The sequence below is a fragment of the Pithys albifrons genome, chromosome 16 (assembly GCF_047495875.1).
Source record: "Pithys albifrons albifrons isolate INPA30051 chromosome 16, PitAlb_v1, whole genome shotgun sequence".
NCBI classification, from domain to species: Eukaryota; Metazoa; Chordata; class Aves; order Passeriformes; family Thamnophilidae; genus Pithys; species Pithys albifrons.
This window is the reverse complement of record NC_092473.1, coordinates 1,097,704-1,112,919: the sequence shown is the minus strand read 5'-3', so window position 1 is coordinate 1,112,919 and position 15,216 is coordinate 1,097,704. Positions and strand designations below refer to the sequence as shown.

Genomic DNA, 15,216 nt, shown 5'->3' with positions numbered 1-15,216 from the left:
TAGCACTTGTTGACTCTGAGAAGCCTTTGGTCCCAAAAGCATTAGGATTCAGTGTGGTTTTCTGGCTAAGTTCTCAAGGTCTTTCACTGTCTTTAGTCCTGCTTCTCTCCTTTGTGTTTCCAAGGGTAGATCAGCTCTCCAAGGAACAGCTTCTTGCAGAGAGATGCCCAGGAGTCCTTGGGGTAGCAGCTGTAGGTGGGCAGCCTGTACGTCTGTACCACAGCACCGTAGGAGAGAGGGTTGATCTGTGGGAGACACAGGGGCAGGAGCAAGGGAAACGTGGTGAGAAGCTCAGGGAGGGCAAGAGCAGCTTCTGCACAGCACCAGCCTCTGCTCATGAAGCACCAGAATCCCTGCCTGGCTTGCTAAGGTGGTTTGTTCTTCTACAATGTCCCCAACAGCAACAAATGGGGATGGCAAGGGGTGTTATCAGAACCATCTCCAAGCAGAGAGGCAGCAAAAGTGCTGGTGGAAGGAGAGGGACACACGTCACACATGGGTTGGGACTGTCCCCTGGCTGTGTGAGGGGGTGGTAGTGGCTGCAGAGACAGCAGACAGGGATTGAATCAGTCATGGAATGGCTTAGGTTGGAAAAGACCTTTAAGACCCTCAAGTCCAACCTTTAACCCAGCACTGCTAAGGCCACTGCTGACCATGTCCCCAGGTGCCACATCCACCTGTGTTTTGAACACCTCCAGGGATGGGGACTCCACCACTGCCCTGGGCAGCTGTGCCAGGGCCTGACTACCCTTTCCATGAAAAAATTTTCCCCAATATCTAACCTAAACCTACAACTCATACTCCATGGGGGATGCACTGGGACTCTCAGGAACTCCTCTGGAATGAGCCAGTGAAGCCAGATGTCACATGAGCCCTCAGCCCACAGCTGTGCTTTCATTTAAATCTGGTATCATCTGATACTCACCCAGTGGAACTGAGTCCCAGCAGGACAGGATCACACTCCAAAGTAACTACCATTTTCCCTATTGGAAATGACCATTTTAAATTAGGTCTCCTTGGCTGAGTTCATCTTTTTTCCTTTGGTTTCAATCACCACCCAAGTCTGTGCCTATAAAAGCTCTGACTATGGTCACTAAGTTGCTGTATTGACCTTTTGAAGATGGGGAGGCAGACAGGGACATCAGCTGGGTGAGGGGTGGCAGAAGCACATCAGACCTTGGAAAAGCTCATCCCAGGGAAGCGTTCAGGGCAGGGAGACAGGTGAAGTCCACAGGGTGGATCCAGTGTGGCCAAGATCTGATGCAACAAAAGGTTGCACAGCAAGAGATTGTCTCCAAAAGAGCAAAAGGGTTGCACAGAAATGGTGGGGCTCAGAAAACAGACTGTGGGGAAGGGGGATAACAGAGGTAGAGGAAGCTTGGACAGTGGGGAGAAGTGGAAGGACATCCTCTAGTGAAAGGGCCCAGCCCTGCAGGAATCAAGCCAGCAGCTCCAAGAAAAGAGACTGTAATTCACAGCAGAAAATCCAGCCACAAAAAGGAAAGAGAGGCAGCAAAAACCACACAGAGAGTCACTACTTGGTCAAAGGTGAATATTTCTTTTGTCCAGTGAAGAACATGCAGTTTTCCAGGAGTTTGCCCATACCACCAGCTTGCCTCAGCCTTCTGGTGTTCACAGAGCAAGGGGCAGAACCTGCAGGGATGGAGCTCTGGGAAAGGGGGGTTGAGCAGAGAGTTCATTAGTCCTGGAGATCTTTGTCAAATTAGTTTCAAAGTGCAACATGGCTGAAGCAGAAGGGGAAATGCCAGGACACAGAAGCATCCCTACGAAGTTTGGGAAAAGGCCAGGGCAGCAGCTTGCAGGGGGAAAAAAATAGGAAAAAAAAGGCCAAAGAAACACGTCCCCAGGACAGATAGCAGTAAAACCTGAGTAACTGTTCCTGCCCATTCCCCCACTGAAGGCAAACCAGTCTGCTTTAAGTGCAAACATGCTGGGGGAGGACAGGAACTGGTGCTCTGCAAGGGACACACACAGTGTGTGCTCCTCTGACTCTGGCTCTGTGGGCTGGAAGGTTTGGACACAACATTCCTCATGGAGAAGCATCTCCAGGCAGAGTGTGGATACCAACATTTCCCTAGAAAAACTGTCCAGGGATGGAGTTACCCCCAGAGCAACACATGGCTCTACCTCTCCTGTTAAAAACGGAAATAAAGTGGCAAAACTGATTTATTGGTGAGGTGCCAACAGGAGTTCCCTTCATGCAAGTTCTTTGGTTCAAAGCTATGACAGACCCTGGTGGAACATCCATCCTTCCCGTCCTAATGGAGCTGTTCCCCTTTCCCTTCCTCTGCTGCAATTTTCAAAGCAGTTGCTGGGAAAGGTGACAGTTCCTGCATTAGGTAATGGATGGATCAAACTCGACCTGTCCTAAAATCATAAAATCAGAGAATCCCAGACTGGTTTGGGTTTGGAGAGACCTCAAAGCTCATCTCATTCCACCCCCTGCCATGGGCAGGGACACCTCCCACCAGCCCAGGTTGCTCCAAGCCCTGTCCAACCTGGCCTTGGACACTTCCAGGGATGAGGCAGCCACAGCTTCTCTGGGCAACCTGTGCCAGGGCCTGCCCACCCTCACAGGGAGGAATTTCTTCCCAATATCCCATCCAAACCTTCCCTCCTTCAGCTCAAAGCCAGTCCTTCCTGGGCTATCAGTTCAGCTGAGCCACAGTGCCAGAAATATTCCTTCTTATGCATCAAAAGAAATTATTTTAAACACTAATGAAAACAGTGACCTATGTAAGACTTCCTGGAGAATATTAAGTAGCATTTGGAATGGAAATATCATTCCCTGTCCTCCACACCCCCTGTGTCTGGACTTTGCATTCCAGTGGCATTATCTTAAAAATCTAAAGTAATCACTTGGCTGAACCATGAGGTGGATGGGAATGCTCAGACCCAGAATTATTGATTTCTAATCCATTACCAGTGTCCCAAAGGACAGCTCTGAATGTATCAGTCACCTACTGCTTCAATTATTTCAGGCACAGCTCCATGCAAACTACCTTATTTCCATCATGCACAGCTCCAGCAGAGCTACATGGAGAGGGGGCAAAGCCGCTGGGAAATTTCTAGAAAGACACATCACCTCATACAATAAATAGGAATTTTAGCATGTCACTTAAAAATAAGCTTTTTCAATTGTCCTCTCCAAAGGCCTATCAGAAAGTGGGATACTCAGCAGATTTCTGACACAGGCCCACTTTTCATTTCCACCAGCACAAAGAGAGTGAAAAAGTGCCTTTCCTGACTCCTGCTCATTATTATTTGAACAGAAGGCCAGGACAGACATCCACTGAAGCACTTCCACCTCTCCAGATGATGACTTGTGCTATATTCCAAATAGCAAATGGATCTCCCTGCAGTGGTCCAAGGAAAATTCATCACAGTCACATGACTCACTGGCTCTGCTCTTTAAGTTGGGATCTTTTCCCTCTGGAGGTGCCATCCAGCTCATACACACACACACTGATGCCAAAGCCTCTGTCATTGGCTCCTGTGCCTCAGCTCTGGTCTCTGGGTTCCTTTTTATGGAGTCCTCTGGCCATGGAAGATGATGGAATTTGGTTCTTACACCACTATCCCACTGAAAGGCAGGAACTGGGAGTACAGCATGTTTAGGGAATGCTAGATTTGCCCTGTTGAAGGGATTCCCTCTGGAATTGCTGATAGCTGCTGTGCTGGTTCCCTGCTGGCCTGCCCTTTGGAAACAGGGCTGGAGCCACGATGGAAAAAGCAAGGGAACTGGGAAGCTGCAGTTAATTCCTTCCCACACACTCCCCCAGTGTCCAAGTGTTTTATAAGTGCTTTGCTACTTGCAGCTTCCCCTCTTAGGATGCACAGAGCAAGAAAAACCACCCTGGGATATGGCTGTAATTCCTGCTGGGTCAGGAAATGGAAATGTCACTCCTGAAAGCATAAGGAGAACTTCCCTGCTACTACCATCTCATTTCTTTTCAGAAAATAATTTTCTTTAGTATCTCTGATGTCAGAGTTTAGAAATGCAGGGTTACAAAAGCACAGGTGAGCTTTGCCTGTGCACCTCCCCAGAGCAACTCAGGGAAAAGCAGGAGGCCCTTCCCTCTGTCCAGGCTCAGGTTCTCATCCTGCTGGCATTGGGGAGCAGCCAAGGCTTTTCACCACATCTGGAGGGGAAGACTTTTCCTGGTGCTTCATTCTGGATGCTTTAACTGTCTCCTTTTGCTTCTCTCAGTGCTCTGCAATTACCCAGGGGAAGCTGCCCAGAGCCAGGAGGTGACAATGACATGAAGCCTCAAATCCAGCTCCATGTTTCTCCTGCCTCCCCTTCTCCTCCTTCATTTCCCCTCACACTATCCAGGACACTGCATGTCCTCCAAACAGAGGACTTGAGCAGGGCACCAAACAGCACAGAGAGCAGCAGCCCAGCCATGGCAATGGGGAATCATTTCCCTTGTTCCAGCACTTTACGACTGGTATGTTTTAAGTGGAGCCTTTCAGTGGGAGCAGCTTCAGAACTGCCACAGGAGAGGAAAGGACTGTGGGGTCACAGAATATGCTGAGTCAGAAGGGACTCACAAGAATCATCAAGTCCAACTCCTGGCCCCACATAGGACCAGCCCCAAGAGTCAAATCACGTGCCTGAGGTCACCCTGAGGGGAGTGGCAGGAACTGTCACAGAGAGCACCAAGGCCTTACCTGCATAAGGAGCCGCAGAGGTTTTCCATCCTGCTGCTCCAGGACTCTGAACTTCACTCCAGCTGCAAAGACACAAAACAAGGAAAGCCAGTCCATGGTGGAATTCTTGGGACTGTTCTGTGCAGAGCCAGGAGCTGCACTTGATCATCCCTGTGGGCCCTTTCCCACTCAGGACATTCTGTGGTTCACACCATTTGATGCCCAGTGCTGCTGTCTGAGTGCTGATTCCCTGGAAACTGCCTGCAGCCTTTGTGCATTTGGGAACTCCCCCCCCTTCCAACAGGATTCTCTCAGAGCTCTTTCAGCCTAATGACACATGATGTGTTTCCCTCAGCTCCACTAAAAGCAGCCCCTCTGACTTCCAGCCTGAGAACACGGTGCTAAAGCCAGTACAAAGTCCAGAAATCAGCCAGCCACACCTGAGAATGACAAAGGCACTGGGAAACCCTTTCTCTTTCCCCAGACTTCCATCAGAATGGGAACTCCACGTTAAGAGCAGGCAGAGAGCTCACCTTTAACCTGTGCTCCTGTGGATCCAGTAAAGGTGCAAATCTGCCCCTGGCTCAGGCTGAGGGAGGGCTGAGTAGAGGCAGGAAAACATTCCAGAGCAATTCCTGCCCATTAATCCCAGCATCCATGTGTTTTAACAGGCTACTAATCCCAGCAAACCTGCCACTACTCTGTTTCCTCTTGGATCTGCCTCACTGCCAATACTGTTCAGATAAACAGGGAAGATTTCCAAGGGTGACATGGTGCACATGACCATTTAATGCAATGTTTCAAACAAAGGTAACAACTAGGACTAGAGAAGCAATTCTCTTTGAAAGATCTCGGATTAGTTCACAGAAATAAAGCCAATCCACCTCTGCAAACCTGTACCAGCCAAGTGTGTCCCTGTTACTCCTTTTTGCAGGTAAAAAGTTGAGACACGAATAACAAAAGTGATGCATCACAGATCAAATACTGACTCAGGAGTACAAACAAATAAGACCTGTGTAAGCCCCACCACTACAGTATCTCTGTGACTCCTGCACATTTAAAAATTAAAGTGTTTTCTCTTTTTCCTTGAGCTTTGGATCAATTAAAATTATACAGTTCACTCCTGGGAGAGAACTCTCTTCTCTAGCACAGAGCTCTGGTTTAAACTCTCTACCCAAATCTTAAATGCTCAAATCTGTCCCAGACAGGAGGGATTTATCAGAATTTTGCTGGGTTATATTGAAACTTGGGCTCCTCCAGTGGCCTCAAATAGATGTTTGAGTACCCTGGGCCTCAACTGTGCTGGATGACAAAGTGTTCAATGTGATCACAGAGCTGTGGCTAAAAGGAAGTGTCTGAGCCACGCCAGGAACTATTTTCAGGCAGAATTTATCAGGGAGAGTCTGGCACAAGCAGGCAGTGAAGGTTCAGGTCTGTGGCTGAGCACTCTGCAGCCTTGTCCTGCCACAGTCCAGCAGAGCAGCCAGTGCTGTTCTGCAGGTCGTGGCCACACATGTCCCTTTGCAGCTGCAGGCAGCAATCCCTTCATTACATCACTTAATTGCTCCAGAGTCTTAAACTTCTCTGAAAACATATGCAAAAATAAGGCTATTACTAAAGGAAGAGCAGGAAGGCTCAGCCTTATGCAGGTCATTCCAGCAGAGAAGAACCCACATCTGTTCCATGATTTCCAGCCAACTCCAGAGCTCAGGGTTCTGCTTTTTGTACAAAGACACCATCAGTGGCACAAGAGAGGCCAGGACATGAACTCTTTTGCTTTGTTTCACAGGATAGCACACTAAAGCAAGCTCATGCTTGTTTGTATGCCACTAATCATGGAGACAGCAGCATGGCAAGTCCTACAGAACCCTGCCAAAACCTGTCCCAACCTCTGGGGTGTGAATATTGGGACAGAGAAGTGCAAAGGAAATGAACTGGCTGTTCACAGTCAAACAGCACGTTGGTAATCTGTATGTGGGCAGCCTGAGACCCCCAAAGCTCCTTGCCATGCTTTCCTTCAAGCCATGAATCCACACCCCAGCCAAGGTGGCACCTCTTGAGCTGACAGCAGGTGGACAGAACTCCTGCAAAGAGGACATCAGTTGAGAGATGGACAAAGGGCCTTTTAAAGTCAGAAACATTTCACTTTGGATGTGTGGGAAGCAAATATGGATTTAGTTTGTGGTGTGTGGATAGACCATTCACCTACCCCAGCTTCATCACTGGGGTATTTTGTCGATTCAGAGACTGAGTCATGGAATCATGGAGTGGTTTGGGTGGGAAGGACCTTAAAAGGCATCTGGTTCCACCCTGTGCCATGGGCAGAGACACCTTCCACCAGCCCAGGTTGCTCCAAGCCCTGTCCAACCTGGCCTTGGCCACTTCCAGGGATGGGGCAGCCACAGCTTCTTTGGGCAACCTGTGCCAGGGGCTGGCCACCCTCACAGAGAAGGATTTTTTCCCAATATCCAATCTAAATCTACCCTCTTTCAGCTTAAGGCCATTCCCCCTTGTCCTGTCACTGCTTGTCCTTGCAAAAGGTCCCTCTGCAGCCCTCTAGGTCTTCTTCAGTGAAAAAACTTGGAGACCAGATGCCATGAGTGAACTGAGTTGAACTTAATCATGACACTAATCTCTTCCTGACAGGAAAAACTATCCATTCATGTTGGTAGAACCATCTTGATGGTGCCTGTAAAATCAGCTGCCATTGCACATGCCAGAGGATGTGCTATCCAAGCTCTGGTAAGAAAAGGAGGCAGAACCCAAGCAGTGAGGACACCAGGAGATGTGTCCTCTGAAGTCCTTTGAATTAGATTCAACTGCTCCATCTGTTCCTGTTGCAATCCCATGTTTTTGTGGTGGGGCAGGACTACAGGCTGGAGAAATGCTCAGAGCTGCCTCTATACCTCACAGGCAGCATTGCAGTGTCACTTCAGCTCAGATGGGAAGACAACCCTGTGCCTGGGTACCCTGCAGCAGGGACCTGGCTGAGCAAGAATGAGCAGCATTCCAGGATGGATGGGAATGTGCAGCCTCACACAGGATCACAGAGGTTGGAAAAGACCTCCAAAACCATCAAGTCCAGCCTTTTACTGGACACCACCATATCAACCAAACCATATCACTGAGTGCCACGTCCAGTTGTTTCGTGAACACTTCTGGGACAAAACAGAGATCCATCTCTCAGTGGGGACCAGATTCCCCTCTGCCCTATGTCCTGCTGGTCACTGGCTCAGTTTTCTTCAGCAGTGTCTCCCCAAAGATGGCTGTGAAGGCTTAAGAACTTTCTGCCAGGAAATTCATAGGAACTCTGCTGAAGGCAGAGTTGGAAACATGGCTCAGCTCTACCCTCCCAACACTGAGCCTGGCACCACTCCAACAGACAAAGCTGGGAAGTTGCCTCAAGCTCCCCCTGTCTTTGATGTCTAGCCATGGTTTAGTGATGATCAAGCTCTTTCTCCTGTGTGACATTCCTGCTGCACACTTTAAATAGATGGGAGATAACTATTCAGATGTGCTTGGCTGTAACTAGATCAACCACAGGTGGGACAGCCAAACCCATTCCAAAATGAGCCCTTTCTCTGGTGCCAGCCATGGTTTATGGTTACCCAGAGTGGAAAAACAATGACTGGTTCACAATGCTGACAGATCAGTCTCAAAAAGACAATGGTCACTTGAACTCTGTCCAGAGCTTTGGACATTAGTCCAAACACCTCAGCTCAGGGCTCCATTTGGTCAGGTCAGCACAGAACTGAAACAGCTCCATGGATTCACTGCCACTGTAGATCCAGCCCTTTGGAACAGCAGGTTTCCCAAGTATTTTTGTGTTTTGGCTTGTTCCAGAGCCCAGACCTCTAAGGTTAACACTTTGATTCATAGAATCGTGGAATATCCTGAGCTGGAAGGATCCACAAGGATCAAGTCCAGCTCCTGGCCCTGCACAGACATCCCAACAATCCCATCCTGTGCCCCAGAGGGTCATCCAAACACTCCTGGAGCTCTGGCAGCCTTGGGGCCGTGCCCACTGCCCTGGGGAGCCTGGTCAGTGCCCACCACCCTCTGGAAGAACCTTTTCCTGAGATCCAACCTGACCCTGCTCTGACACAGATACATGCCATGTTTGACTCCCAGCAGTTTTATCTGACCTGGTAGTCTAGAACTGGAACAGAAGATGAACTCACTCATATGATGCTTGTTTGGATGTCACTTATAGTTGCCACAGGCTTTGTAAAGGTGCTCCTGATTCTGGTCCAGCATCAGATTTCTTTCCACTGACATCCTCACCCCGCTCCTTGCAGGAATTGGTTAACAGCAGGAACACCTGCATGACTCAAGCCTCAGTTTCCTCCCTGTCCCTACTGCATCTTTCTATTCAGGAGTGACCCAGGGCATCAGAAGTAAATGTGTAATGCAAAATGCTTGGGCTGCTGCAGGGGCAGAGCTGAAGGACCCACCTGCGAGTCTGTAGGACCTGCAGAGCCGGAGGAGGAGGGAGTAGAAAGGCAGAGAGTCGATCAGGTCCACGAGCAAGTGTATCAGGCCCTGCACAACCACCACCAGCAACCGGAGCTGCGAGACACAGTTCAACAGGAAATCTCAGGAATAAGGAGATGGAACACCTGGGAATTCACAAGGTGAGCTGGGATCTGACACTGCTGTGAGCTAAGCTCAGGCCTCCCAATGTGGCTTTGATGTCTAGAAGGGCTGAGCATTCAGACCCTGCCTGAGGATCCTCAGCAATCTCAGCTTAAGGGCAGAACTGGAATGAAGCTCCTATGGCTGGAGACCTGCAAGGACATGGGATTTATTCTGGTTTCAACAGTCACAGTTGAAAAAGAAACCCAAATTCTCCCATTTCTAGTCAACTCCATCAACATGTACAAGTGAATGTCAACTTTTCCCTCTCCACCAGTGAGCTGAAGTAGCTTATTTCTGCCTGAAGAAACCCCACTGGAGTCTAAGCAAGAGCAGGCAGGAATGAGCTCCCTGCTCCATGTTTTCTGTCCTGGATTAAAGCACCTCCTTTGGTCACACTGCAGTTGTTTTTTTGCTGCCAAGCTCATCTGAAAAGAGAAGGCTCAAAAAAGCTGCTGAAAGCATGTGATGGCCACTGTGTGTGGAAAATTTGGCTCTGGGCAGGCCTCAGAGAGGACTGGTCATGGTGGAGGAAGGAAAGAAAAAGAAATCCCAGCCCCTGAGCAAAGCCTGGATGAGGACATCTAACACAGAAATTAGTTCCCTGGAAAAAAGTTCTGGATCAAACCACAGGGGCTGTCACCTCAGACATGGGATGGAAAGATAAAAAAACCACCTCTGAGAGAAAGAATGGGAAACAGTTTGTCCTGCTGGCCTGGATTTGCTGGGAATTCCCTTTGGAGAAACACAAACATGCATCCTGAATTAGACTTGCTTGGCCAACATGAGCTATGTGAGAATCCTTCCTAGGACACCCAACATTTATATTTTCTTTATGGATGAGAATAAATATCTAGGAAACCATTTTTACTGTCTCAGAAGAGAGTATTTGACTTGTTCCAAGGGTTAAATCTTACCAGAGTAAACACCAAATAATACAGTGCAGTTGTAGGCAGGAGGAACAGCAGGATGGTGAACAGCAAAGTGCCAATAAATAACTAGGGAAAAAGGAAACACAATCATGAGCAGAGCTGTGGCAAAATAAAACACATCACAAATAAAAATAGAGTCTGTGAGGCAATGGAAGTTTGCAGGACTCCTTTATGTGTTCTATTAATGGCTATGTGAATGATGATGCTACCTGGGACATTTTCAGTATTTCTCCTTTCACTGGACCCTTTTAGAAGGCTCCCCATTATGGGAGTTTGTTTAGGAAGATAAATAAAAGCTGGACTCTGACAGCACTTTTCCTTTGTAGAGAACACTCAAGATTTCCTATTTCAGCCCAGCTTCCTTAGGAAACAAGGCTTACATGATCTTGCCATTTGTCCCTCCCTGTCTCCAAAAGTTTTAGAGCCATTGGTCAGTTTTTAGCAGAAAAACATGGAAAGGAACAAAGAAGAGGAAATTTGGAGAGGAATTTTGTAGAGAATTGACAAGTACTTTTGTTCCTCCTTGTTTTAGCAGAGTGGGCAGCTGCTGAAAAGCTGGCAGAATTTGGCTGACAAACATTCCCTGAGGCACTAGCCACAGGAATTCTGCCTATTCCTCAGAGGGAAACCGGGAGAGAGGAAGAGGCTGGAGCTACTGGGGTGGGGGGAGCAATATTCAGTGGATGAAGGAGAAAAAAATCCATGGAAAGCAGGTGTCATTATCTCCACCACCCACAGGAAAAGTTATTTTTATTCTGGGCCAGTCCAGTTGGTCTAAGTCTAACTAATTCCAGCTGGGAGAAATGCACATCTACGACAAATAGGGACCTGACTCTTCAAGTTCCAGTCACCAATTCCAGAAGACGGAGGCCCCAGGAGCACAGGGCACTGCCACCTCTGCACAAAGGGATCATCCCCAGGAGCACAGGGCACTGCCACCTCTGCACAAAGGGATCATCCCCAGGAGCACAGGGCACTGCCACCTCTGCACAGAGGGATCATCCCCAGGAGCACAGGGCACTGCCACCTCTGCACAAAGGGATCATCCCCAGGAGCACAGGGCACTGCCACCTCTGCACAGAGGGATCATCCCCAGGAGCACAGGGCACTGCCACCTCTGCAAAGAGGGATCATCCCCAGGAGCACAGGGCACTGCCACCTCTGCAAAGAGGGATCATCCCCAGGAGCACAGGGCACTGCCACCTCTGCACAAAGGGATCATCCCCAGGAGCACAGGGCACTGCCACCTCTGCACAAAGGGATCATCCCCAGGAGCACAGGGCACTGTCACCTCTGCACAAAGGGATCATCCCCAGGAGCACAGGGCACTGTCACCTCTGAAAAGAGGGATCATCCCCAGGAGCACAGGGCACTGCCACCTCTGCACAAAGGGATCATCCCCAGGAGCACAGGGCACTGCCACCTCTGCAAAGAGGGATCATCCCCAGGAGCACAGGGCACTGTCACCTCTGCACAAAGGGATCATGGCTGTAGGGTATTCCGAGAGAAAAGAACCACCAGCACTGTCCTAGAGGAGGATCAGCATCCCAGCTTTAGACTTGGAACCAGGAATAGATCCCAACCCAACCCATTCTCCTCACAGCAGTTGTTTCTCCCCTCCTCTGTCACTCCACTGCAGTTGCTTAACCCTCCCAAGGTCTTTTAAGGTCTGCTTTGAATGTCTCTTCCTCCCCAGCTAATGACACAATTCCCACTGGTCTCCAGAGCAGCAGGATGAAGCCAGAAGTGCCAAACCAATTCTCCTCAAAGCACACAGGGACCAAGCCTGGCACGGAGGGTTTTCATCTCCAGAGGAACAGAACCAGCTCCACTGTGGTGCAGGAAGCTCAGGGTTATCTGTTGTAATGGAGAGAGGCACCGACCCTGGAAGTTTCCAAGTAATATTGTATTATTGCAGTGATGTTGCAGCTGCCAGTGTAGGAGCAGTTCAGGCTCTGCTGGACGTTTGTGTAGCATTTCAGAAACTAAAAAGAGCTTCCAGCCTTTGACAAGAAGCTGCCTCTGAGAGTGAGAGCGGGCGGGCCCCGCTCCAGCAGAACGTGAATGAAGCCGGGCCTTTAATAGCAGCGCTGCCACGGCTGTTACTGTGGCAACACCGCTGGGCACCACTTCCCAAACCGCCAGCCCTCCCCCATTCCCGCTCCTGGCTCCGGGAGCTGCGGCAGCGGCAGCGCCCACCGCAGCCCCGGGGCCGGGCAGGGCTGGGGGACAGCACCAGGGAACGGGAGGGTTGGGAAGGGAAGGTTTGAGAAGGAAAAGTTTTTGAAGGGGAGGTTTGGGAAGGGAAGGTTTGGGAAAGGAAAGTTTGGGAAGGGAAGGTTGGGAAGGGAAGGTTTGAGAAGGGGAGGTTTGGGAAGGGAAAGGAAAGGAAGGGGAGAAGAGGAGAGAAGGGCAGAGGAGGGAAGGGGAGGAGAGGAAAGGGAAGGGGAGAAGAGGAGAGAAGGGCAGAGGAGGGAAGGGGAGGAGAGGAAAGGGAAGGGGAGAAGAGGAGAGAAGGGCAGAGGAGGGAAGGGGAGGAGAGGAAAGGGAAGGGGAGGGTTGCTGCAGAGAAGGGAAGGGGTTGCTGCAGGGAAGGGGAGGGAAAGGGCACTGGGGGGCACAGAAGAGCCACGGATGCAGTGTCAGGGCATGTCCTTGTTCTGGGCACCACAAAGCCTCCCATGGCTTCTGTCTCAGTGCCAGCTGAAGCAGGATGGGGTCATATGGCCATGGGCAGGGTCCTGCAGCACTACCTGGTCCAAGTCATAGGAGCAGGAATCCACTCGCTGCCGGAGCACGTTCCACTTCTTCCCCCGGAACAGGCGCCACAGAGACGACAGGCCGTAGATCTTCAGGCAGTAGAGCCTGAGCAAAGAGAAGACTCTGCAGCAGAGCTGTGAGCTTCTGAGCCCCAGCCCCAAACAGCCTCACAGCCCTGTGCCCACCCAACCACCCACCGATGCTGCAGAACGTGGGGTGGCCAAAGAGATCAACTGAGAATGGCACAGATAAAGACTAATGGCTCAGTCACTGTGTTTGGGCTGACCCTGGCACAGGAGCTACTGCAGCCAGCTCTGGGCCACTGCAGGGCAAAGGCCAGGCCATATCCTGGGGCTGCAGCAATTATCAGCCCCATGGCAACACCTTCCTGGCAGCAAAAGGGTGTGGAGGGCCTGGCATAGGTTGCCCAGAGAAGCTGCGGTTGCCCCATCCCTGAAAGTGTCCAAGGCCAGATTGGATGGGGCTTGGGGCAACCTGGGCTGGTGGGAGGTGTCCCTGCCCATGGCAGGGGGTGGACCAGGATGAGCTTTAAGGTCCCTTCCCACTCACACCACTCCATGATTCCATGAAAAGAAGCAAAAAGCTTATTCCCTCAAGCTCACCTGTGTCCCCAGCTCCTGTCTGTCCCTTCCCCTTGCTTCCCACCCTTCCAGGGCAGGGCTGCCCGAGGTCTGATCCCTTCCTTGAGTCAATGCAATGCAATTGTCCCTCTTCAGCACAGAGACAAGGGAGAGGACTGGAGCCCCTGTGCCTTCTCTAGTAATTCACAGCTACAAACATCCTTAAGAGTGGGAAGAGGTCAAGAAAACAGCTGGTGGTCCCCTACTGCATCCCTTCATTAGGATTTCTGAACTTGGTGCTATCACACTTGGAGTTACTTCCCTCTCAGAAAAAAGGCAATGGTGAGAGAAGCTTGGAGTGACAAGGGAGAGATATCCCTTTGTGGAATAATACCAGAGAAGAAAAAGCCCCTGGGATGGAGAAGAGGCACAAAGAGCCCTGGGCAGAAATGCCAACATCCAGGGATGTAAAGAAAGTGGACACGGCCAATCTGTGGGGCAGAACTGAGCCTGAGAAAGCCTGAGCTACAAAAGCCAGGCTGGCAAACCAGGCTAAGGTGTGGAGGCTGCTCAGATTTCACATCAGCTTTGTGAAAGCAGAAGAAGGAGTTCTATCCAAGAGAGGAATCTGGTTTGAGGAACACCAAGGGCTTCAGGGAATTGGCAGGGTGCCCCCAGGCCACAGACACAGCTGGGTGCTCTGATCCCTGGGCAGGAGGGTGCCCAGGACAGCTCCCCCAGGCTCTGGGACACACCTGCCTGTGGCTCTGACTGAGGCCACGCTCTCCCTGCACACCCTGACCTGACACCTGAGGGTGTTGCTGTGGTGGCACCTGCCCCACCTGCCCTGGCTGCCTGCACACACTTGCCTGCTCTCATTTCACTCTGTGGTTTGCTTCAGAAGGGGATCTTGGGCTTCACCAGCACCTGAACCAGCAAATTCTTCAGCCGGCTGTGGGAACTCAAGGTGCTGTGGGTGACTGCTGTCCCTTCCTGGCTCTCCACAGGGGCACCTGGCTCAGCAGGCAGCTCAGTGCCAGTGCCAAGGTACCACACAGCTCTTTCTACTTCTGAGAAACACGAGGTGGGTTGGCTGGCTCCCTGCAGCTCGAGGGAAGAGCAATCAGCTGAGAAAATGCTTTTCCTACTCCCACTCCCTGCATAATTAGGAGGAGCAAGGCCAGTACTCACAGACAGTGATTCCAGTAGTTAGAGGTGGTGGGAAGAGACCCCCTGTTACTGATACTGATTTGGGTGTGAGCCCTATGCTCGCATCAGGCCTGACTCATAAATCAAGTCTCAGTATCTCCAATCATTCCCCAAACTACCTGTACATAAAGACCTACTATTTCTTCTGTCACTAGCAGTGCAAAGCCTGGGGAGGCACAATCACCATTCTGTACCTTGTAAGCCAAAAGGTCCTTTATTTATTGTCTAGCTCAGCCGTTGCCCCATGGCCTGTGTGACCCCCTGGTGCAGCACAGGTTCCAGGAGGGCAGGAACAGAGTAGTGACAGGCACTGCTTGCACAGGAAGCCCAACGTGCCCCAGATGTGCCCCAAAGCAAAGCTCCCTGCACTCCCCACACTCACCCAGAGCCTCTGCCCAGCTCTCAGGCCACAGAGCCCTCCAGGA

At 50.6% G+C, this 15,216-nt stretch overlaps 1 protein-coding gene across 4 annotated transcripts in view; it reads right to left on the bottom strand.

Annotated features, from left to right (window-relative positions):
- Positions 1-15,216, bottom strand: part of PIGQ (phosphatidylinositol glycan anchor biosynthesis class Q) — a 35,779-nt gene continuing 20,563 nt past the window's right edge. For 3 of the 4 annotated variants that reach the window (XM_071571201.1, XM_071571198.1, XM_071571200.1), the window contains exons 7-11: positions 12,995-13,106; positions 10,227-10,307; positions 9,129-9,243; positions 4,696-4,757; positions 1-245 (exon numbers count right to left, since the gene is read on the bottom strand). In XM_071571201.1, the coding sequence (XP_071427302.1) occupies positions 93-245; positions 4,696-4,757; positions 9,129-9,243; positions 10,227-10,307; positions 12,995-13,106 (523 nt within the window). In that variant the 3' untranslated portion in view covers positions 1-92. The remainder of the gene's footprint in view (positions 246-4,695; positions 4,758-9,128; positions 9,244-10,226; positions 10,308-12,994; positions 13,107-15,216) is intronic. The other variant, XR_011699193.1, reaches the window with a different exon arrangement.